The sequence below is a fragment of the Athene noctua genome, chromosome 27, assembly GCF_965140245.1.
Source record: "Athene noctua chromosome 27, bAthNoc1.hap1.1, whole genome shotgun sequence".
Lineage (NCBI taxonomy): Eukaryota > Metazoa > Chordata > Aves > Strigiformes > Strigidae > Athene > Athene noctua.
The window spans coordinates 5,044,857-5,070,183 of record NC_134063.1 but is presented as its reverse complement, the minus strand read 5'-3'; the positions used below and the strand labels follow the sequence as shown (position 1 = coordinate 5,070,183).

Sequence of the window (25,327 nt, the reverse complement as noted above, 5' to 3'; positions counted from 1 at the left end):
ATTTATAAAAGAGAATAATCTGCTCCAATAAAATATACATTAAAGTATTTAAGTCATGGTAATAAGTGACTATATCTGTAAGTTGTAACAAGACAGAACATATTTGGTCCAAAACATTTTTTTTTTTTTTCAGAAAAAAATCTTACTAAGCAAGATCAGTTTACTGAAAAATACTGAAAATGGAAAAACACCTTTCTCATCCCACAATGATTTTACACTGAGAACAATAGCACGACATTAATATCACTAAACCTATGTAAAACGACAGGATTTTTTTGCTCTATTCAAAGATTTCAGTTTGCTAGTGCATCAAAATGAACAAACCATCTTTTAATTCTTAAATAGACGACAAAATAATTACTTCAAACGGTGCCTTGCACAGCCACAGAGAATTCTGATGGCATCCAAATATATTAAGCAAATCCCCCACTTGCAGTGACATATTTAGCTGTCATCCATCTTTGATATTAACAGATGCTATATTGCAAGTAATGCTGCGTATAGCACAAGCAGACAACGAATGGACAGACAGTAACAGGCGTTGCAAATCCTTTTCAGTGGCACAGGGTAAAACAATAAAAAGCGAGTCAGAAAGGGTGGAAAATTCACCAGTCTGCAGTTCTTCCATATTGCCTAGAATTAATTAAAAGGAAATAAAGTTTCTAATTCTTACGACTGCAAAGAGATTGTCGTAACATGTGAATTGATGCATGGTTGTCTCTGCCTGTAAGACAGAGCTATTATTTCTACTTACATGTGAACTTCCCCATTCATTGTAGATGTAAACTTTGAGGGCTAATTACAGCTACCTGAATGCCAACACATTGTTTATTGCATTACAGCTGAACATCCTAGTACAAAATAATACATAACTCTTGATAAAATGTACAAAAAAAAAAAAAAAAACAAACAACATATAGCTAACACGCTTATCCAGCATGTCTGGACAAACTGGTTTTCCCAACTCATATAAAATTTCTTGAGACCTCTTATATGGAAATAACTCCAAGTTTTCAGAAGCTGCCTGTATTTTTGAGAATTTAAAATGCCTGCATATCTGTAAAACAATCAATCTTATCAGTGAAATGAGGGAGTTGATGGTATCCATAGAAATCCATTTTGCTCCAACAGTTCAGTTTAACAGGTAAGTAGTTTTAAGTACCATTTGCCTCAGACCAACAACCAGCATTGTCTAGAGGAAATAGGTGGGTTTCTCCCTGAAAGTGCATTTCCCTATCAACTTCTCATCAAAGGCTGACAAAAGATCCTACTAACAAAAGCCCACGTTCACCCTAAAGCCAAACTCTCAGTGTCAGACCCGCGTACTTTGTTCTTTTGCCCATGTGTTCTAATTTACTGAGAAAACTTCTTGTATATAAGACCATATCTACGCTGGTCCCACTGAACTGGTTAAGGGAATTCTCTCTTTTCAAGAAGAAAAAAAAAAAAAAATAGAAAGAATAATACATTATTGAGTGTTGGACAGCAGTTTCCTGTGTAAAGATGTTTCAGTGAGTGTCCTGCACATGAACGTTAGCTCTGGAACAGGGAATCAAGTATATCCACCTACATACACTTTGCATAGGAGTAACTCCTGCTACTAATGAGAAAGAAACAGCCCTTGATTCCTTTTGGCACTGGAGGAGTGAGTCTACCTGCCTCAACCTCTTTCACTTATTACAGGGGAACCTAAGAATTAGGAACTTACTGTCAAAAAACAATTATCCCCTACGTACTCTTAACAGTTATGTAATTGCTGAAATGTAACTGTAAGTATTAAATTCTAGTCTTAAGATTTCTAGTGATTACGTGAATTTTAACAAAACAGGAAAAGGAAATAGAAAAAAGGAAAAGTTCCTAAGAAAAAAGTGACTTACTGTGTGTGAAAAGGGGGGGGGGGGGAACCAACACTATGAGGTTTCTGATGAACAGAGTTCCATAAAATTGACTCCTTTTGGTTAAAGGAAACTTAGCTTTGCAAGGGTCAAGCTTGATATAGCACGATTAGGTATTTACATTGCCCCAGCACAAAGACAACTGAGTCACACAGCGAAACTCCAATGTTCTAGGCCTTAACAGCAACACAAAAACAATTCATGCCCCGAACAGCACCCATGCTCTACAGCAGCTTTTACTAAAAAGTATAAAAGTTAAAGAACATGTAGAAAACTAAACCCAATTTGTGACTTTGACCCTTTAAAACGAAGGGGTCCAAAGCAGACTTTTTGCAATATACCGAGCCCCTACGCAGCCACAGGTACCATCTTCAAGAACAAGAATCAAAGCCAGCTTTACAGGAAAGCCAAGCTTTAGATGAAGGGTTTCCTGAATAGTTTCCCCTTCCACCACACGCTACATCGCAAAGAGCCTTACACATCTTCTATGTATTTCTTTAAAAAAAGGGCAAACCGTGCAGCTAAAACGCAGGGCAAGTCACCACACGGTGACCGGACAGACCATTTCTGCAGATCACAAGTGGTTCAGAGCCGGTCATCTCACTTTTTCACCCTGCAAGGTTTGTGCTCAAGGCTGCTTAGCAAGGGACAGACAAGAGGAAGGACTTCTGAGTGTAACCACGAGTGTTTCTATTCACGTCAGGTTTATTACCAAAACCAAAAAGCTTAGGTTTGACCCCAGACCTTGACAGTCTCTGGAGAGAGGAAAAAAAAAAAAAAAAAAGGGAAAAAAAAAAAAAAAAAGATGCCTGTGTCAGATTCTTGCCACCACGCTCTCGGCCTGCAGCACCGCCGGGAGATCAAGCACAGCATCACGGACCTACCGGCAGCTCCGCGTCGCCCCACCAGCTCCCTTCACCCAGCGCAACCGCCGCTGCCAACCGCCGGTCGAGTCTCCACCGCGACAAACCGACCCTCCAACGCCCCAACCGCCGCCCGCGGCCGGTAGCACCGGAGACGGGGGGACCGTTGGGGACAACATAGAGCTTCCTACCCCCCAAAAAAATAAATTTTATTCTGAAACAGCGCGTTTAGACGCTGAGCCTTCCGCGGACACCGCGCCGGGGCCCAAGGCACCCGGGGAGGGTGGCGGCGGGGGGGAACACGGCGGGGTGCGCGGCCGGGGGCGGGGGGGGGGCTCCCACCGCGCCGCCCCAAGACAAAGCGACCGCTGGGCCGGAAGGAGCCGGTCGCGACGGGCCCGGCCCGGCCTCTGGCCGCACAGGCCGGGCTCCCCCCACTCCCCGGGGCCGGCGGCCGAGGGCCGGGCCGCGGGGAGGAGGGCCGCCGTCCGGAAGCGAGAAGCGAAGCCGGGGCCCGTCGCCGCGGAGAGGCGGTGGGGAAGGGGCTCGGGCCAGGGAAGGGCGGCGGGACGGAGCCCGGCGCGCCGGGGGGTGGGCAGCACCGAGCTGCGGGGGGCTCCGGCGCCGCGGTCCCGGGGGTGGAGCCCCAGGCGGCGGCAGGGCCCCGGCGGAGAGGGAGGGAGAGGGAAGAGGGAGAGACACCGGCACCGGCCGCCCCCGTACCTGCTCTGGCGGACGGTCCCAGGCGGCGGCGGCTCCGCGCTGCCCGTCTGCGCAGCGTCGAGCGGCCCGGCGCGGGGTCCAGAGCGGAAGGGGGGCGGTGAGGAGAGCGCAGCGCCCCACGGACAGCACCTGCCGCCCGCCTCCTCGCCCTGCTCGTTGGCTACAGCCGACGCCGCCTTCTTGTCGATTGGGCGTTTCGCCGCTGAGAGGCGGCGGTTGCGCCCCATGGCGGAGTCAGTCTCCAAATAACAAGCCGAGTGTGTCCGTTGATTGGCAAGTTGCTCAGGGTAACGGCCCGCCCAGCACTAAGCGTAACAAACGGTCATTCTCACGTCGCTTAGGCGCCACCACCAATAGGACGCCGTCGTTGGGAGACGGCCGCTCGCTCTCGGCTGCTATTGGTCGAGCGAGCGTTAAGGCGGGATTCGATAGGCGGCGCGGGGTGCCCGTCAGGACCGCGCGGCGCTGCGCTCCGGCGGGGGCGCGAGGCGGTGAGTACGTGAGGAGCCGCACAGCAGCGCGCGAGGCGGGGGGGGGGGGCGCTGCGGCCGCCCTGCGCCAATGGGGCGGGAAGGGCCCGCCCCCCCCACCCCCCCCCCCCCCCCTCCGGCGGCCTCATGGCGGCCCCGCACTCACCTGCCCCGCTCCCCCGGCCCAGCCCGGGGCGGGGAGGTACCCTGGGGCGGGCCCGCACCGCCCCGAGCTGCCCCTTTGCCCGCAGGAGCTGCGGTCAGCCCCCCCTGAGGGAAGCCCCGAGCAGGGGTAGCACAGGCGCGTTGGAGACGGCCCGCGAGCATTGCACAGCGCCAGGCGCAGCCCTGCGACGCCTTCGGCCAACTTGGGGTTTTCTCAACAGCTCAACCCCCAGAGCAGGGACCAGAGCAGCCCCCCCCCCCTCCCCGACATCTGGACCCCAACGGGCCACAAGGAACCGCAGCACCCGAGTAAATCGGTGTAAAAAGAGATCAGGCAACATGCTCAAGCCCTCACAATAGCCAGGTGGTACTTCTGGGCTCCTCCTACCCCCCAGCTTTTTTAAAATAAAGTTAACTACTGCCAGTGCTCTGAATCTGCCTCTCCGCACCCATTCATTCTCTAAAGGCACTGGGCTTTGCCCCGACAGACGATGGCAGCAGTACTGCGCCATGGCGGCAGCCTGACACCCACCTCAGAGGTGCAGCTTCCCTCTCCTGCTGAGCTGTGGAGAGGCCAGAGGTCAGGCGCCTGCTCCCGGCCCAGGCGCCAGCACTCACCCCACAGGCAAAACTCCTTCCAACCTGGCTGCAGTTACAGGCCCACGGAAGCCTGCCAGGATGAAGGAAGATCTGGGGCATTTTTTAATTTGGGCTCAGTGTGCAGACCATCGATTCTGTACACTTGCTGGGAAGCGAGATGGGAATTCCCAAAATAGAAGATCCTTGTGTTGGGTTTTTTTTTTTTTTCAACCTTGTTATTCTTGCTTCCTGATTCCTTATCCACAAAACACTTATTTTACTCAATCACATACTTGATATTTACTCCAGAATTTCACAATATAAACATACACAAGTATGTAGAGGAAATAAACATCCTACTAATAACCTATAACATTAAAACACACAATCCCTCCCTCTTCAAAGCCACACACCAGCTCACTTTATAGCACAGTAATTTTCCTAGTAGAGCTTTATGTTGAGATCTACAAGCCTCAATTGATGAAGTGTCTAATTTCCAGATAAATTCTCGTTCATCCTAAATAAACACTGAAAACTACGTAGGAAAACAAGGTTCATTTTCCAAATTCCAAACAACAACCCCTATACACTAAGGAAGTCATTGCAATAGGTTCTTTCAATTTAAATACACAGATACTGCCTCAGTTTCACCCCCTTCCCCCAAATTCTTCTGATCACAATATCAAATGAGATTTAAAAAACCTGAAATTGAAAGTGTTCAGTGTTAACAGTAACCTTAAAATGAACTTACTTTAAAGAGGGCAGATTAAGCAGCAGTTGCACAATTACACAGCTTTTGTTTTCAACATCTTGAACGCCTTTATGTTTTCTTCATTTACTTCATCTGCCTTTATGAAAATCTCGGTATTTGAATTTCTCTGGTTTGATGAGCGGATAGAAATGGTCACACTACCTGCTGCAAACACTCCAATATGATGCATGACATGGCACTTCTAACAATTTTGGGTTTATTCATTAAATGTGCAGACAATTCCAATTGCCAGTTGATATTTGGATTTTAGTACTGTGGAACTCTTAGCATAAGTTATGCCCCCAGAAGAGAAAGATTTTGGGAATCCTTGGGTTTTTTTCAGTTGAACATAACATATGCCTTTCACTAGTGCCTAGAAGCAAATATTTTGAAGAATATCAAATTAGTGATTTCCCAGTTTCTTTGCAGTGAAAAATTACAATGAAAATAGGCCTTAGAAAATAAGAGGCTTAGCATAATGGAACACAAATACAAATTCCTTCGCAAGCAATTAGGTCTGGAAACCTGCTTCAGATAAGAATTAAAGGAAAACACTCACCACTCATCTGAAAAGATATTTATTTTGAGAAATTCAACTTGCACATTGTACAAAAAATTGACAAATTCAGCAAAACACCTATAAAACGTTTTTATTGGGTTTTTTTCCTAACATATTAATATTATAATTTTAAGAAGGGTAAGAGTTACGAAAACCAAATATAGGCACATTTGTTCCAGTCTGTCTGCAGTAAAGTGTGATTAAAAACATCCCCTGCCTTGTTGAGGTATTAAACTGCAAACTTTGGTAATGTTAGAAAAACACAACCCATTCACAAAAGTAAGCCTTCTCGGTGTCGCATACAATAAACAAAATGTTTCATAAAAAGAGTCAGAATTGGTTATTTTCTCCATTTCCAGGTAGAAATGCAACAAAACAAGGGAAAAAAAAAAAAGTCATGTTACCATAATACACCTAGCATTAGGAGGAAACCTGAAAAGTTTGCAAATTCACACTAATCATATACAGCTACAGTGTTACGTTTTACCCAAATAAAATCCGGTTGGCGAATTTAAACAGTTCAGTGCTTATGAAAAATACATAGATGTGGTGTTTCAGAGCCCAGTCTTTCAGAAAAGGACAAAAGGCACTTAAGAATGGCTTTAGTATATTCCACAATGGCATTTCTGGATAGAAGACAGCACCTGGCTGAACAAATAGTTCTGTAATAAGAAAGAAGTCCAACTGAGGTAGTACTTCATATTGCTCTGACTACTTGGCTATACGCAAGCAGCTTTATTTTTTTTGATATACAAAATTAGCAGGAAATGGCTTTTGTTAGGTTTGTCAAATGTAGAAAAAACAGTTCTTTAAAAAACAATAGCAAATACCCTCTTCTGGTAAAAAAAAAAAGCCAGGAACCATCTTGTACAAATTGAGCATCAAAATGCTGCCAAGGTGATGCACAAGTCTACCTTTATGGCCAAATCCCCAAACACTGAAGATTGTTCTAGCAACCAAGCCATCTTCTGGAATAAAAAACAATAATAAAAAAGAGGGGGCGCTCTGAGAACTTTCATACTCATTAGCAGCCTTACCGGAAGCACTTTGTAAGTCCATTTAAAAAAAAAAAAAAAAAAATATTCTGCACTGATGAATGGCAGGTTTGGGGGGATGGGGGGAGAAAGCCAAAGTTCAACATTTAGAATAAAAACAAAACCCACGAACATACAAAAGGATATTCCTTGAAGTTTATAGTTTTTTTAAAAACAAGGAAGACTTTAAACTTTTTCTGGGAGAACACAGACTACTTTTTTTTTTTTTAAATTAAGCCCATTAAAAACCCATTAATAAGTTTGAACAAAAGAAAATTAGAAGTGCTTTACAGAATCACCGTCCATTGCCGTATCCAGGAAAGAGCTGAGTTAGGATGGTCTGCAGTGTTTCGTTCACTTGCATAGTGTAATTTTTGCCAAGATCATAGCGGCAGGCTGGACAACTGTACACATCAGCTTTGAACGATCTATCCAAACAATCCTGGTGAAATACAAAAAAAAAAAAATCATTGGTTAAGAACAAGAGACATGCGGTTTAGCTTATTCTACAAAGCCCCCACTGGAGAGAACAAGATTCATTTTATATCGTAGTTCACCCAGGTGTTGGCAGGAGCTGAGAAAGGCTGAGAGCAGGGCTGGCAGATGGAGAGAAAGCTGCCTTCATGCCACACCACAGCACGTGCACCTCCACAGAGCACGTGAGTCACGGACGTAGTGTTTAGGTAGAAATACTACATTCAATTAAATTTCTAAAGATGAAGAATTCCCCCGCAGCTGTTAAAAAGACTTTTGGAGCTTCTGCGAAAACACTTCACATAATTCAAAAAAACAAAGCAAAACCCCATATGCTCTGTAACATTCCCGAATCCATCCACATCACCTGAGCCAGCAGAGAAGCTCTCGTCATCTTTTAAAAGAACTGGATAGTAGCAAAACAACAGCAAAACAAGAGCAGAACTTTTTTGAAAGCACAGACTTTTCTATGCCAGAGAACTTTCATCAAATCATAAAGTTTTAAAATATAAACCTGCCTTATGCTAAAAGACTACTGGCAAAAAAAAAACAAAGCAACCAAGCCCCCCTGCAGCTCTCTCACCACTAAACAAGTCAGCTCAAGGCTTGGCTCAACAGAAGTTACATCCACCACTCACCTTGCACACGTTGTGCTGGCACACAGTCGTGACTGGCCGAAACACAACCTCCTGACAGCAAATACACAAGAAGGCCTCTTCAACTTTATTTAGAAATTTCTGTAAAGAGAACATTTGAATCATTGCTACCACGCTCAGAAAGATATGGCCAAAAAAAAAAAAGAAAAAACCAACAACAAGACCCCACATTAAGTGCGAGGGATTGCTTTAGTCATAGAAAGCTTTTCTACAAAGCTTAACCAGGAAAAAAACTAGTCACAGTAAACGAGTTCTGGGAACTGTCTTCTTACTGACCTCTGGAGGCTTTAGCATTATGCTGTGGATGTCTGCACTAAAAAGCCACTGTAGGTCTGAGGCTGTTTGTTTCATGCAGCCGAAAGGTTTGTGTCTAGGGCTAGCAAAATAATTAGTTGTCACTTTATTACTGGGGAAAAAAAAAAAAGCACCAGACATACCGGTCCATCTTTGAGAGCTTCTAGTACTTCATTCCACAGTTTTTCATTGGCTTCATCCCTTTTTATAAGAGATTTTTGCTGAGATGTCAGCTTGTATGGCTCAACTTTAGTTTTCTTTGGAGTCTCTGTAGGGGAGGTAATGAGTTTTTCCTCCCCACCTGAAAGAAAACACAGCAACTTTTGAAACTACCAAACAAAAAGCAACTAGAAAAGAGTAACTAGGTAAAACACACAAAAACCTACAAGGCTTTCTATATCCACTTGCCTACTCCACAAACCTGCTGATTTTCTTTTCCTCTTTCTTTTTCCTGGGGTATCAAACTCATCATTGCCATCATTTTCTTTTTCCTTATCTTTGTTTGCAACAGCTTCCAAATACCCTTCAGGATACTACAGGAGAACACAAAACAAAAAGCATCCAATGCAAACACGCCTGTTCACAGCCTTACAGGCTATTACAGGTCAGAAGAACCACTCCAGGAGTTCTCTATCTTAACCAAAAGATCTCTGCTCTTGCAAAGCAGTTATTCAGACTACAGAAATTCTGTACAAGACAATGAGTTTCGTCTATTTAGCTTCTCAACGTAAGAAGAAAACAAACAACCCACAAGACTGAAAGCACTTGTGTCCCCCTCACAGTCTAAGGGGGCTTGTCTTGATTTTTACACAAGGATCATCCTCAATAAAAACATATAATAGCAAAATTCCTGCTATCCACCAAGTTCCTTGTCCAGGGGAACCACAAAGATGTTCCAAAAGCGTACCTGCATTGTTAGGCCAAGTTTTTTCATCCTGTCCTTCCCTTCTTTGGTCCAAGGAGCAGGTTCTTCATCATCCCTCCTAAGTAAGTAACGCCATACTAAAAATCCAGATTTCCCTGTCTCAGGCCAGTATTTCACAACCTAAGAAAGTCAGATGCAAGCCCATCATACACTATAAAAACTCCTTGGCCGTCACAACATCATTTTTCCCCAATTCAACAGGCAAATTCAGATCCTTCTTACCTTATATATTCCATCATATCTGTTCCCTTCTACAGGAGCGTATTTGCTATGTTTGCCTCCTTTTACGTTCCTCACCACTCGGACTGGCTTCCCAGCTCTCCAGTCCTTGGCTTCAGCTCCATTCTTGTCGTTGATGGGGGCACTGCAGTTCAGAGCCAGAGCTCTGTAACAGAAAGTCCAGTCAACTTAATGTATTTACCAGGCAGAACTCCTCAGAATCAGACAGAGGATAAAGTAGCTGGTTTACCATGCAGGCTTCGCTAAGTAGTAATATTTTAACTACAGTTTTACTCAGAGCAACACATGGATACAGTTGAGTAGAAAACAAAGAGTAGCAGCATACAGGCATCACGCTGTGGCTACCAAAAACCTGGAAGCCACTGCCTCTTTGCAGATACAGCCCTTGTGAATCTCTTCCAAGGAAAGAGAACAGAGCCAGGCTTTTGTTTGTTGGTCTTAAGTAGTAAGACTTTAGAGTATCTTGTATAGCACTAAGAACTCTGGCAGATAGTAATTAAGCCTCCTGACTGCAGACCACATTTTAAATATGCTGATTATTCATTACGTCACCCTAATGTAATTGCACAGACCACCTCCTCCACTCAAGTCCACACATATTTGTAAGAGTAACAGTTCAGATTTACAAATGATCTGGTCTCCCAAGGTGACCAGTGGCTGGAGAGGTCTTCAGGAGAGTATGAAAACTTCCACAGTAATTTACTACTCCATTCCTTACGTTTCAGTCAATATTAAATGTGAGACCAACAGCATTTACAATTCTGTTTCATTTACAGTGCACTGTAAGAAGCATTCCCATTGTACAACTGATCTGCAGCCTGCACCAACAGCTGAAACTTAGTGTTGATAGTTTTTCCACTTAGCCAGTTTCTTTTGATACAAACAGGACAAACAATTTTTCAGGCTGACAGATCGCCAGCTACTCGGGTCAGGAATGGAGCATGAATGTTGCTGACCTGTTCATATTGGTGAGTTTTTGATCACAAGATTGTTCTGCTGTGCGTTTGTTTCCTGAAAGATCACGCCCTCCGCTCCCTGTATATGTGAAGGAATTTCCATGATCCTGAAACATATATGGAAGGTTTCGACACATTCACAAAAATAATTCAATAGAAGCAGAAGAGTCTTTTAATCAAGTAGCTTTAATACAGTATTCTCAAAATGAAAGTTGCTTCCTCTGTTTAAGCTCCCAGACTCAGTCTATGATCCTGATATTGTCAAGAGAGAAGAGTCAGGGTGACAAGTGTTGTCTTGTCACACACCTTAACAGCACAAAGAGTTAAGTTCCAGGAGCACGGCCGCTTGCACAGGATCCATGTGCCAGACAAGGATAATATAACTTGTGCCTCAGTACTTACACTGTGCCTGACCTTGAAGGCAGAATTAAGACTTAGAACAGCTACTAATATTTGTAGCTACCTGTTCTACCCGAGTCCTAGCAGGCATTCAGGGTAAGGGGGTGCAGGCTAGTAATGCACTGGTGATCTGCAGGAAGAATGAGCAGCAGAGCCTGGTACAGCCTCGTCAGCAGAACCAAATGGTACATTTGGAAGAAGTCCTGTCCCTAGATTTGTTCTGAACACTCCTCTGACACAGGAGGATCTGTCAGCATGTAAGAGTGAGACTGCTCAAACTGTGGATGCAGTGGAGACCCTGAAAAGGCAGCTAAGGACGCTTGGATTAAAAGCTGTCATATGGATATTAAACTTAAGTGATCCTGGTTTTGGTTGGCACATATTACTTGACTGTAGTTTTCCCTTGCCTAGTTTTCTCCTGAAGAATGTAAGTATCATCAAGATGGGGAAAGTAGGCAAGTGAATATAGAGTGTAAAAAATAATTAAGGCCAAGTCTTTGTTTTAACAACAAGTTAGTTTGGTTCTCAGACATAATAATCAAGATTCACTTACTATGTCATCTTCATAGCCTCCTGCCAGAACCAAGGAATAGGCCCCATCATTACTTCTGCCATGTATACCTGCTACGTGGGGCCTGTGAACACCAGATTCGCTCACCTGAAAGAGGAAAAAAAAAAAAAGAAAGAGCTTGTTAGGCAACAGGCTACAAAGAATATGACTACTCATTGGTGTTGGAACTAAATTAACTAATAGTACTATTTCACATTTGTTTTGCATCTATTACAGGGTACAACTGTTCTTGCCACTATCCTCCAAAAAGGTCCAGGTAGAGGAAAGAAAAAGAAAAATGCTTTTAGAAAAATAAGCCACTGAATACATCAGCAAATTGAACATATAAATCTCTTTTGTGATGTCAGTTGAGAAATGTGGATCTTTCTCACTGAGATTGCTTATTAAAAAGCTCCAGGAATTTTAGAATAATGCAAGTATTAAATGCTTGTATAGAGGGAATGGTTTTGAAAGACATGCAATAGCAACCTTCACCTTAATACTTGAAAACAGTATCTGGATAGTTCAGTGCTTTTTCTTCCCCCACTTTCCAACAGGATGAGAAAGTCTTCAGTTTAACATATCTAGGTACCCGAAGGAGACCCTTACCAGCAGAACAAGTGGGACATACTACACATCTCCAGGACAAGCTACTGGGAACAAATACGTTTGGTTTGATGTTCTTGAGTTACTGAAAAAAGCACTAAAGAAAAAAAAAACAAACAAACAAAAAAACCACCCAACACTCAAATGCCTGGACAACACAGCATTAGTTCTGGAACACTTGGTCCAGACAAAGCCAGAATTCTTTCCTTTCTGCACTTACATATCCAGGGACATACACTCCAAGATTAACTGTTTCAGGTTTCTTCTAACAGCTGGATCATTCATATTATTCCCTACAGTGGCTCAGGCCAGGATTCAGCTTCGTACCTGAACTCTGAACTTCCACATGGTGCCAACAGGGATCCCAGGAATTGGTCCGTAGTGGTTCGAGGGGACAATGGTACATTCCTTCGTGCGACCAACACAGGCCATACCCTGTTTCAAAGGCCAATCAGCCAAGAGTTACAAGGAACTAACACACACTATTCTTCAAAATAAAACAGCTTTTGAACTGACCTTGCCCCAGTCTCTCCGCGAGGATGAATTAGCAGATGCCATCTTCTGTTTCTTTTTGCTTTCTTTTAATTTCTCTCCTGCTAAAACCACCTCACTTGCATCATTTCGACATTCAGGGCAATACCTAAAGTCACCAGTCAATGAAAGTTAACTAGTAGCGAAGCCTTAAATTGAAAGAGAATTTTCTCAAAACATACCAAGTTATGTCACAGTTTCCCCATGTGAAACTAGACAGGACACTGAAACAACTCTCCACACTGGGGTTAGACCTGTGTTAGCAGATATGTCAGGAAATCAGCTGTATCATAAAAATCATTGTATAAAACGCTGAAATAGGACACAAGGAATAAAGCAGTATGTTTCACTATCTATATGTGTATAAATAGATATATTTCACTATCTATGTTTATACATATCACTGTATATATTTCATATATAATAAACCAGTATATATCACCAGCCTAATTTGGGTTGCTTACAGGCCCCCACACCATAAAAACCCATTGAGTTAAGCCTCCTGGCATCAGGTTCGCTCTTGGTTTATAGGTAGCTCCACTTCTCTTGGAATAGGTACAGAGATCCCAAAACTAGGAAAAGAAGTTTGAAAACCACTGGCTTAAATCATACTCTCACTAAACTGCTGCTCAAGAAAAGCTATAAAGTCCTACCAAAAAAACCCAACAGACACACAAACAGCTCTTCAACTCATACGGTCATAATATTGCCATCTAAGGGCAGCCTGAAGTCCTAGAACTCATTTTCTGCTCTCAATTAGATGGCGATTGTGATACCACACACACATACTTCGAACTTACCAATCCTCATCATCTGGTATACTACTAAGGGGAGGGTTGAGGCAGTAGATGTGGAAAGCCATATCACACTCATCACACATTAGCTGTTTATCTGGATCTTGTTTACCTCCACAGATATGGCAAGCACAAATTCTGCAGGTCTTGTTCGGGTTGTCCTTACAAGCTTTACACACAGGTCCATTTTGTCCTGTTGGCAAAAAGAAATCACAGTCTGCTTCAGACTCCAGAAAGTGCCAAGATACTCTGGAATTGCTCAAAGGAGTCACAGCTGCCAGTATCTTGGCACAATTAGACCTCTGGTCCTCACACAGACAGTTAGCAGAGCATCACAAGGTAGGACTGAGACAACTATGCAACAGACTCACGTTTTAATGGACGGGCACTAATTGGACAAGTACTGCCTGGTTCTTCAATTTTATAAATTTCATCCACTAATATAATTCTGCAGTCATTCAAGGAATCACCAGCATCCCTATAAAGAGAAGTCGATAAAAGGCAAAAAGATCAGACTTTGAAAGAATCATAAACTCACAGCCGTGCACGTACATCAGTAATGCAGACTGGTCTGCTATTAGTCCTGCATCACAAGAAGCCTGTTCTAGCATCTGGGACAGTGGCATGACAGCATCACCACAAATCTAATCATTTTCATGCAATTAAAGTGTAACCCCTCATCTCAGTGAGAACCCAGCAGCTTGTAGCATTCCAGTTATCATTAGTGACTGTTCTCCCCCCAAAATATATTTCATAGTAGCTCTTCTCCTATTTATAGTTAAAAAGTCAAAGTCACCGTGATCAGAGGAAAAAGGAAGAGTATTCTAGCAACCCAGTGAAACTTGTCTGAAACTTTAAAAAAAAACCAATTTGTTTTTCTCTGAAGTTACAAGTCCCTTATATGTAGGCTCATTTTCTCCTTCAGGAGAAAACTGGAGTAATTTTTCATCATCTCTATAAAGCGAGGGTTCAGTCTACATTATCATATCTAGCACAAAATATTACACTGGAGTTTTTGTGAAACCATTATGGATGGTTACTGCAGCAAACAGAGCTTTGCCTCTTAACAAATACAGGGCTTTGCATCCTCCCAGCGTTATGTACATCCACAGATCAGCCTGCCCTGCAACTCCTTAAAGTCTCCAATTCCTCCAGAACTTAATCAAAAGCGCAGTATGACAGTCAGTCACCCAGAAAGGACAGTCCAGCTTCTCATCTCTCCCCAGAACTTCTGTCACACCATTTTTATTGCATCTTTTTTTCCCAGCGGTCACTCAGACCTCGTGAAAGCTTAAGCAGAGCTGGGGAATTCAATTTATTCCCCATTGTGAATTTGCTTACCCAAGTAAGATCTTTGCGGTTATCTCCTTGATCATTTTCGTTTCCCTTTTTTGCAGAATCTCCGCATCGTACCAAAACCCTCTCTCTTTTGGTTCATCTGGATTGTAGTTGACCATCACCACCTGTCCTACTTCTAGCTGGTGCCACTTCAAAATAGTCCGTGCACGAGCCCGTACATCATTCGAACTCAATTGCACAACTCCGTTCTCTGGATAACTTGAAGTAGAAGGGAGGCACAGAGAGAAAGAAGAAAAAAATCAGATTCAACATCATAGTTTTTATAAGTGATAGATTTTATCCAGACAAGTCAATTTAAGAACTGATGCCACACAACATACAATACCATCAAGAATAAAATCTCCTTCTCCCACACAGACACAGCCAGACTTGGGCACAGTCTCATTTTGCTGCTGTTGTATCCCTTCTCAAACTTGGATAACAGTGTTTCATATTTCTAAAAACATGATTCCAGCCCCCGGGAATCCCGGTCAGAATTCCAACTGTAAGTCAAACTTACAGTTAATAGGGCTCAATAATGTAATTACTGTGTCAGGCCAGCTGTGTTCTATATTGTAGGTCTCAACAATAATATTTCCCAGCAACATCTTGATCCAAATGACTCTATTAGCCAAGGAGGTAAACTCACTCTTCATATTTCACGTGATATATTACATCTTCTTCAGGAATGGCTGTTGGCTTATCAGGATCTGTGCAACTGTGAGCTGATTCATTTGTAGGTTTTTTTCTGGTTACATTTACAACCTGGGCTTCAAACCATGCTCCCATATTCATATCTCGAGCATCGACCAAGTCATTGATCTACACAAAACAAAAGCATACAGCTCACCAAAATGGATTTTCAAATTAGGCATTAACTTTCAAGTCTACTTGGAGATTTAACCCCCTCAAGAACTTTACCATTATCAACATAATTAACAGCTCATCTTAAAAACGAGTATTTCCTTTGCCTTCCTGATCCCATTGTGAACCCCTAGTCTTCTCAGGTTGAACCCCTAAGGCTAAAAATCCATTCTACACCAACACATGCACAAACAGGTTTCTTATCTGGTACAAACCATTATTAGTTCATCTATAACAGACTTTCAGAACTGTCTTGCTCAGTCTGGGAAAGACATCACCAGATCTATAATAAAATCCATTGAAACGGGCAAATAAAATGATTCTGAACAGCTGGTTGAGATTTTCTTTTGTTCATTTAAGAAAGTTTCAGCTCTAACAAATGCAGTGACTTCAAGCAAAAATATTGGGAAATTTTTTAAGTCAAAACAGGCACTGTGAATGCTTTAAAAAAATCAATTAGTGTATTGTAGTTTTAGTTAAAAGGATAAAATGAAAAATAAAATATTTTGACCTACAACATGTTGCGTTTAATTGGTTTGTGGGTTGGTTGGTATTTTTTTGTTTGTTTCTTGTTGGACAGTTTGAGAAAAAGCAAAAAAAAAAAATACCCACACAATTGAGGCATGAAAGATTTTCAGAAATTCTCAACTACAAAGAAACAATTCTCCCCCCCACCCCCCCCAAAGTGCAGTTTTAAGAAATCTTTACGTTTTTTAATGACTCACTTTATAGAGGCCAAATCCGGGGTCAGTCCAGTGGGGCTGTGCAGCCGTGCTTGGCTGCCCCTCCAGTTCCATGGCACCTTCTCCATTGTGAGAGCTTTTGTCCGATTCGCTCTGGCCTGAGCCACAGCCAGAGTCTGTGTCGGAGAGTTCGCAATCCTTTTCCTTACTAACAGCAGGAAGCACCGCTGGGCTTTGTCTGACCAAGAGTTGAACAATATCATTCAGTCCAACGCTGTAATCGAAAAGGGAGTGACCGTCTTCCATCTACAGGGAAAGCATCAAAATAATCTGGTTATTTCATTCAACAGAGGTTTGCCAATTCAAAACCACCCATCGTGCTGCAATTGTCTCTGTGCGCCAAGAGAGGCCACATCGCTTGAAAACCATTAACTATCAAGGAACTTGGCAGTTCTTCAGCATCACTGATACTTATAGATTGTTATTCTTACTATTCAAAATGTTATTTTTTCAACGGACTCTACAAGCTAGAAGAACCACGCTGCAGTAGACTTGCTACCCACATTAAGCCACAGCGTTCCAGGAGATCTGAAAAGGTTTGCAGTCCAGCCCCCTGGAAATACTCGTTCAGGGAAGAAAGGCTTTGAGAACTACAGATCCCCTACATTCCTATCAGGATTTAAAGATAATTCCACATTACCTAGAAACTCAAAAGTTCTTTCTTCCAATAATTCAGAAACATCCCATAACATGAACATTAGCACAAACTGCTCTTTATGTTGTAATTCTGTATGCTACAGACTACAGTTACAACATCTGTTAAATGTAGCATTAAGTAGAAGCCAAAGAGTTAATCACCCACTTTTCTCCGCACCGCAAGCACACGATTTTTCCATTGAAAGTAAAATCAAAAAAGATTCAATTCAACTTGAAACTACCCAATCACTTTTTAAGCGTAGCCAGGCATGGCCTAATTTCACACCCTCTCTAATTTTAAGAGTTTATTTTGCAAGTCTGGCATCGTACGTAGTCAAATCAAGATCCTACCCTTGCAAAAGTAAGTACAAGGATCAAATAGTTCTCTCAATTACCATTCGAGAACTCTGAGGAGCACTACCATTTTAGAGTTAAAATGTAGTATTCGAGACCACAGTGCAGTTAGAAGTTTAGACAAGCTTCACCACATATTTAAGGTCTGACTAAGAAATTATACAGGAAATGATCATCCCTTTTCCAGCCCAAACCACCAGAAAAAAAGCAATCCCTAGAGCTTTGTTCTCTATCAGGGGGAAACAGAGCAAAACCACAAAAATTTACACTTCACAGGAATCACTATGATAATTCAATTCTGATTTCTGGCATAAAACGGCTATGGAACAATCCCTGGAAACCTGACTGCACAGGAAGTGATCTGGACTTTTTTCTGGTTTAGAGATGAAAACTCATCGAGATACACAAGAACAAACCAGAAATTGCTTGTTTCTCCTTAACAAAGAGCCAATATCACAAATATCATTATCAACAGTAGTTAACACCAAGGCACACGAGTGACAACAGGTGCAAACAGAAATGGAAAAGCAGAGAACAGGAACAGGACATGAAACCACAAGAGTTCAAAGGACAGTCTGAAAGACATGCTCTGGGGATGTACCTCTAACAAAGGAGGCAGGCTTTTTAATTAACGAGCATTTTTCTAACATAATTTTAAAATTTTATAACAAGAATTTGAACATTTCTAATGATTAAAACAACAGACAAAGCACGAGCGAACTCAGCAGGGGAACAATGACTAAGAGAGTTAGATCACCCTGGATAAATGTTTCTGTCTAAAACCACGCCTAAACTAAACACTACTGGAATTACACAAAGAGGAATTATCTTTGTAAGGCAAGAGCATCCCCGCTGAAAAAAGTTACTACTTCTGCTGAAAATCTGTTTAACCTCAGTTATCTACACACACTTCAGCGTAAGTAAGGCTGACAGTTGGTATGTATGCTGGACCAATCCTCCCTTATCGCTTTATCTACAACCACAAATGGGTAATTACTGCACCCAAATCTACACTGAGGAGGCGACACAGCCCTTCAGAGACACTACATATTCCTACAAATCTTTTTTACTACTAGTAGCCGAGCTAGTCCAGGTGTATTTTCACATCTTAGAGTCACACCTACTAATTATAACGTACAGCTAGCTCTAGCCATCCCAAAATGGAGGGAAAGGTGGAAAAAAAGCGACTAGAAGAAATTGCCTTAACTCCACCCATCTCACAGTATTCCAACGGCAGTCTGAAGTAGCCCGCTATTTCTAAAATTAATTTCTTAGAACAACCAGCCACAAGTTCAGAAGTTTCTTTAGTATGAAGGTTTAGCAGTGCGGTACTACGAACTATATGGAAAACGCATTTGAAAACGGTTTCAGTTGTCTTTAATATTAAATTTAGATACGTTATTAACTCATGTGGAAGAAAACAGTTGTACAACCGCAATCGTAAACAGGCTATCGAGAATATGCAACTGAGCCACTGAAGATTTTACAGCGAGTTCCGTTATTGAATGAGATTTTGATGTGTGAGCAGATGAACTTAAAAATCACGAGCCGCTACCCCAGTTTACAAAGAAAAACTGGATCTTTACGGCTTTCAGAGACGTAAAATAAAACTCGCAATGCTCAAAAACTTTTAAGCACTTTCAAGCCACAAAACCGCTGGTATTATCTGTACTTTTCAAAGACTTCGCAAAGGCGGCGCCAAGACAGAAAAGCAACACAGTAGACGAAAAGTAAAGACAAAAAACGCTTTGCAACTCCAAAAAAAAGAAAACAAAAAAAAGCCCACTATCTTGCTGACTCCTCTCCTTATAGACCCACTGCCCGAGCAGCGCGTAAGGGAGCCCGGGAGTCACTAGATGGCAGCAAAACACATCACTTTCACGTAATTTTAAATTAATTAATTAATTAATTAATTAAAAGATCCCTCCCCAGCTGGCGGGGGACAGGGCTGGGCCGGGGGAGGCGGGCTGGGGGGAGCCCGCAGCCGCCACCCCCGCCCGCCGCCGCCGAGGGGCTGGGGTTGTCAGACGTCCCCCCGCCGCGTCGGTACCTGCTTGCCGCGGTAGAAGAGCCGCTGCCGGTGGGGCTCGACACCGAAAACCTCGTGTATCCGTAGACGCAGCCCCTCCACCTTGGTGAGCTTGGAGAGCGAATCCACGCGGTGGGTCTCCTTCCCGTCCATGGTACGCACCTGGATCCACATGGCGCCGGTCCTGTTCACACCGGGACGGGGCAAACGCCGTTAGAGGCCGGTACCGCGGAGCCCGGCCCGCGGGGCACCGTATCAATGAGACCGCTCAACCTACCGCGCCGGCCCGGCCCCGCCGCCCGGCCCGCCAGCCCGCCGGCCGGCCCGCCCTCCCTCTACTACCCCCCCCTCCTCGGTGCTATTGGTAGACAACCCGGCCGGTTCGGGCACTGATTGGTTGCTGCAGGTTTAATCCCGCCCCTCCCCACGCTCGGCCTAACGGCTTTGGTTGCGCCCGTGGCCTCTCTGCCGCCTCGCGGGCGGGCGGGCGGCGCGCGCCAACTGTATCTCGCGCCACAATTGAAACGCTCCCTCGGCTCTCGTGGGGGCCGCCCACCCCCACCGCGGCCCAAGTCTCGCGAGATCATGCAAATGAGAGCGGGGGGGGCGACGACCCTCTTAAAGGGGCCGTCACCAACCGGCGGCGCCCACCCGCCGCGGCCCGGTGGGAACTGCCCGCGGCGACGGACGGACGGACACGCAGAGGACAGACAGCGGGGCTGCCCATCGCGCCGCGGCGGGCACCGGCGGCCGCAGCCGGACACCCCACACGCTCCCCCCGTGGCGCGGGGAAATCGGTTTCGTTCCGACCGTGAAAAAAAAAATAAATCGGGGAGTGTCAGCGGCCCCCGCCAGCCCCGGCCGCATCAGCCCCGAAAACCAAGCGGGGTGACACCGAGCTCCGTCCCTCCCCGGCGCCGCCGCTCCGGACCCCTCCCGGTTCCCCGCCCAGTTCCCTCCGCGGTCCCGTTTGGGGAGCGGGGGGTCGGTCCCGCTGCCACAGCCCCCCGAGCGCCGCGTCCCGCCAACGGGCACCGGGCGCTCACCCCCCCGGGGAGACCCGCCCCGAGCGGGCGAGGGGGCGGGAAGCGGCGGCCCCGCGCACCGTGCCCTGGCAGCTGTCACCGGCTCGGGCGCCGCGGAGCCGGCACGGACCCAGCGGGGACAACCCCCCCTGCGGGCCTCCCGCCATCCTCCCCCTCCCGGTGCCACCGGCCGCTCCCCGTCCCGCGGGGGGGTGGGGGCGGCCCGGCGGGACTCACCGGCGTGGCGGTGCTGGAGGCCGGTACCGCGCTGCGCCCGCCGCCCGCGCTCTCCCCGGGCTTTGGAGTTTGGCGCGGGAAAGCCCCGTGCGCGGCGGGCGCCCGCCCATTGGCCGCCGCTGGCGGGAACGAGCGGGCGGGGCGGGGCCGCCGCCACCTCCCGGGAGCGCCGCGGGGGTCGAGGGGGGGAAGGGGGGAGGTGAACGGGGAGGGGGGGGCGAAACGGGGACGGGATCCCCGGCGGAACGCGGCACCGGGGATCCCCGGCGAGCACACACACACACACACACACACACACCGCTCCGCCGCCCGGCGACAGCCACTCGCCCTCCGGGCCCGCGGCCACGGTGCCGGTTACTGTTCAAAAAACCGGGTCACGGAGAGCCCGGGGAGCAGCCAGCGGGTGGGGACACCCGGAGGAGCCCCCCTCTGACAGCCGCGTCCCTATTGCACCCCCTCACCCAAGAGGTCCCGTCCCCTCCGGGGAGCTCCGGGCCCTGCGTGATGCGAATAATCCGAATAACCCGCCAGTGGCCTCTAACTCCCCGGGCGTGAGGTCCGGGTGGCTTCTGGGGCTCGTGTATGGCCCCACTGGTGAAAAACGCGGCCTGGGTGACATGGCGGGGCCGTGCGTGAGCCGACAAAAAGGGCTGGTCCGGGAGGATGTTTTTTTCCCCCAAAACTACTAACGCTAACGAGGAAATTCAAAATTATAAAGTTTGCTTAAAACGGCCATCGGATGGAGTAACTGTAAACAGGGGATTACCAAGTGGTTTCTGAGAAAAGTCAGCTTCAAAAGAAGTATAAAAGCATGAAAATTGGTGGTCGGGGGGGAGAAACCCCGGGGTGGGAAAGCGGGAATGGCGGCGGGAATGGCGGCGGGTTCGGCGCTGCCAGCGCAGCTCCACCGACACTGCAACCGGCCGAGGCCGCGCAGAGCCGCTGTCCTGCCTCTCCGGACAAAGAGAACACGAGGCACGGCGAAGAGAAAGGCAAACCGGTATTTCCCGGGTGATCCCTCCCCCCCCTGCACCCACAGAGCTGAACTCTCATGTTAGAAAATACAAAATCCGAGGGATGTGGCACCCCCCACCCCCCCCCCCCGGATTCGCAGCCTGCTGTGGGGAATGCACGGAGCGCGCCAACGCCGCCGCAGCACCCGGCGCCTCTTCCTCACTCCCCTCCTTTCCTGGGATCTGTTGGGGATCCCACAGTTAAACCACAGATCGCGGGTTGAAAGTCGCTGGCCTAGATTAGGTTAGTACCAAAGGTTAGGCGGGTGTCAACGCACAAAAGCCTTGAATCTGACCTGCGACCTGCAGCAGTCAGGCTTCATTTCCTCCCAGATCCCAAGGCTCTGCCTTGCCAGAAAGTGATTTTTGCCCCTTGTAGATGCACTAGATTCTTAACCTTGACCTAGCACAGCAGCAAGCCCTTCCCACAGCCTGAGAGGGTTCTCAGACATTACAGACCTGGCGGGGAGCAGGAGGAAAGGCTGAGTACTGGAAAAACAGTTTTCACCTGTCAAAGGACAGTTCATGTGTCTAAAGCATCTCGGGTTTGGATCTCCCAGCCTGCAGTTCAGATTAGTGTCGCTTACCAGCGTACCTGGGGCCATATTCTGTCACCCACTGAAGTCCCATTTCCAGAGGAGTAGAGAACCCACATCCCTCATGGCTTCCAGATGAATGACAGACTCTCACCACCCTCTTTCAGACTTTTTTTTCAGCATCATTTAGGCCTCTATACAAGTGCCATAAGACGGTTAAAAAAAGCCACTTTTAAGATACAGCCCTGACCCTTCTTTCCCTGAGACCTCCGTGTCCCGTTGAGCTGACAAGGATTGTACGTTTGAGGTTAGCTATTCGCGTCAACTTTTTGACACTCAGGTGCTAAATATGTTTCTGATTGCACCTTACTGCCTTGCATTTGACCCCATGTTTTGCTGATTAAGGATACCAATTAAACTCAGACACCGGAGCGAAAAGAGTGGGTGTATTTTACTGGTGATAACCAAAGAATCTAACAGTGTAATACAGAAAACATGCAGTAAGAAAAGGCAGAATAGCGCACCTAAAGCAACAAACAGGAAAATACAGGGTAATGCATCAAATCATCACTACTGAGAGAGAGAATAGTGATTAAGAAAGATCCAATCACCCCTTGCACCCGTTACCATCATTCAGACCCGCAGGCAGCCCCGGTTACACCGAGGATTGGTTGAGCCTTTCCTGGCAAGTGGGAAATCCTACACAGTGTGTCCACCCCTAGGGGAGGCCTCCAGACTCACTGCGAGCAGGTCCAGCCTTATATACCCCAAAATCAGCAAGTCAGAAGAGCTGGCACCTTTGTTTTGAGCGGAAAATTTCTGGTTTCATTCTCCTGTTGGATTCCACCCAAAGCCTGGCCAGGGCTCGGCGGGGGAGACCGAGGGAGTTTCTAACAAGGTCAAACATTTGGGTTCTCAGCCTTGAACAGGCTGAACAAGGGCAGTTGGATACATTCTCTCAGCATTTCGACCTCACTCCTGATTATATTCTAAGTTGCGGCTTTCACTAGTGAGCTTACATACTTTGTTAATGACTGCATGCTAAGTTAGCAGCTTCGGCTCGGGGCCTGTTGTTCAGGCTTCAGTATTTTGACTCTTTAGCGCTTTTTACATCAGCATAAGCGGGTTGTTATAACTTAGCACAATCCCTACTAGCACAACGGTTATCAGTTATAAAATATACAGGATTCATCTATAGGTCAACTCTGCCTTGGGCCTGTCGTCCAAGCCTGAGCACTTCACCCCACCATATCCCCCATTAGAGTCCCATCTCCTGCCCATCTCAGAACTACAATACACATGGCCAAGTGTGTAACACACACATATATGTCCTTTTACACATGGCCAGTAACACACACATGTATGTCCTTTTACACATGGCCCATTGTGTAACACACACATATATGTCCTTTTACACATGGCCAGTGTGTAACACACACATGTATGTCCTTTTACACATGACCAAGTGTGTAACACACATATATGTCCTTTTACACAAGGCCCATTGTGTAACACACACATATATGTTCTTTTACACATGGCCAGTGTGTAACACACATATATGTTCTTTTACACATGGCCCATTGTGTAACACACACACATATGTCCTTTTACACAAGGCCCATTGTGTAACACACACATATATGTTCTTTTACACATGGCCAGTGTGTAACACATATATATGCCCTTTTACACATGACCAAGTGTGTAACACACACATATATGTCCTTTTACACATGGCCCATTGTGTAACACACACATATATGTCCTTTTACACATGGCCAGTGTGTAACACACACATGTATGTCCTTTTACACATGGCCCATTGTGTAACACACACATATATGTCCTTTTACACAAGGCCCATTGTGTAACACACACATGTATGTCCTTTTACACATGGCCCATTGTGTAACACACACATATATGTCCTTTTACACAAGGCCCATTGTGTAACACACACACATATGTCCTTTTACACGTGGCCAAGTGTGTAACACACATATATGTCCTTTTACACATGACCAAGTGTGTAACACACACATATATGTCCTTTTACACATGGCCCATTGTGTAACACACACATATGTGTCCTTTTACACATGGCCAGTGTGTAACACACACATGTATGTCCTTTTACACATGGCCCATTGTGTAACACACACATATATGTCCTTTTACACATGACCAAGTGTGTAACACACACATATATGTCCTTTTACACATGGCCCATTGTGTAACACACACATATGTGTCCTTTTACACATGGCCAGTGTGTCACACATGTATGTCCTTTTACACATGACCAAGTGTGTAACACACATATATGTCCTTTTACACATGGCCAGTGTGTAACACACACATATATGTTCTTTTACACATGACCAAGTGTGTAACACACACATATGTCCTTTTACACGTGGCCAAGTGTGTAACACACATATATGTCCTTTTACACATGACCAAGTGTGTAACACACACATATATGTACTTTTACACATGGCCAGTGTGTAACACACACATATATGTCCTTTTACACATGACCAGTGTGTAACACACACATATATGTACTTTTACACATGGCCAGTGTGTAACACAGACATATGTGTCCTTTTACCCCCAGCAGTTCCCATCGCAGCGCGGGGAACACAGACTTACTTTAAGACATGGACGGTTCAAGGAAAAGGCTCTGACCAGTTGCTGCAGATGACTAGTAGCATCCTTAGACTATCAGAGTCAGAAAACAAGAAGCCCACTTCCTCGAGAAACTTTTACTCATTCAGAGAACCAACATACTGCAGAAACTGTGTGTGCTGCATCCTACACACTGTTCAGCTGGGTCGACAAATCACTTAAAATCAGTTCTAGATCATTCTAGGAGTGGAACATTGATTTCATTAGAGGTTAAATTATATGTGCTCTCCTTTTAAGGGCCTCTCTTCATTAAAACAAGAACATTGCCAGAGTAGCTTACAGAGAACTCAGTGTCAATGAGACAAAGCCCTGGGAGCTTCAGGTTTCCACAGACTATCAGAAAAAACAACACGGCTTGGTTATATTGCAGTTATCTAAGAGGCTGACGAGTTTT

General features: G+C 45.5%; 2 protein-coding genes across 4 annotated transcripts in view; both read right to left on the bottom strand.

Moving 5' to 3' along the window:
- The window catches only part of KDM4B (lysine demethylase 4B), a 91,051-nt gene extending 87,437 nt beyond the window's left edge, over positions 1-3,614 (bottom strand). For all 3 annotated transcript variants that reach the window (XM_074927851.1, XM_074927852.1, XM_074927853.1), the window contains exon 1: positions 3,482-3,614. The gene's annotated coding sequence lies outside the window, so the exon portion shown is untranslated. The remainder of the gene's footprint in view (positions 1-3,481) is intronic.
- A 2,472-nt stretch (positions 3,615-6,086) lies between these two features.
- On the bottom strand, positions 6,087-20,744 carry UHRF1 (ubiquitin like with PHD and ring finger domains 1). Its single transcript, XM_074927824.1, has 17 exons — positions 20,691-20,744; positions 19,450-19,612; positions 16,392-16,655; positions 15,452-15,624; positions 14,806-15,021; positions 13,836-13,942; positions 13,471-13,657; positions 12,656-12,779; positions 12,467-12,574; positions 11,537-11,641; positions 10,585-10,691; positions 9,611-9,773; positions 9,371-9,508; positions 8,885-8,996; positions 8,607-8,764; positions 8,152-8,250; positions 6,087-7,481 (listed from the first exon to the last, which is right to left on the bottom strand). Exons 2-17 carry the CDS (start codon positions 19,600-19,602, stop codon positions 7,335-7,337), a joined length of 2,361 nt encoding a protein of 786 aa, XP_074783925.1. The 5' UTR covers positions 19,603-19,612; positions 20,691-20,744; the 3' UTR covers positions 6,087-7,334.
- Between the last annotated feature and the right edge of the window lie 4,583 nt (positions 20,745-25,327).

Bases quoted from the DNA above. Each gene is read 5' to 3' on its own strand.
- UHRF1 (XM_074927824.1), bottom strand. From the start codon at position 19,602: ATGTGGATCCAGGTGCGTACCATGGACGGGAAGGAGACCCACCGCGTG. The intron at 13,943-14,805 runs GTAAGCAAATTC...TTCTCTTTATAG, and splicing joins ACCGCAAAGATCTTACTTGG to GGATGCTGGTGATTCCTTGA. The intron at 11,642-12,466 runs GTACGAAGCTGA...TTCCTCTTTCAG, and splicing joins TGTGGAAGTTCAGAGTTCAG to GTGAGCGAATCTGGTGTTCA.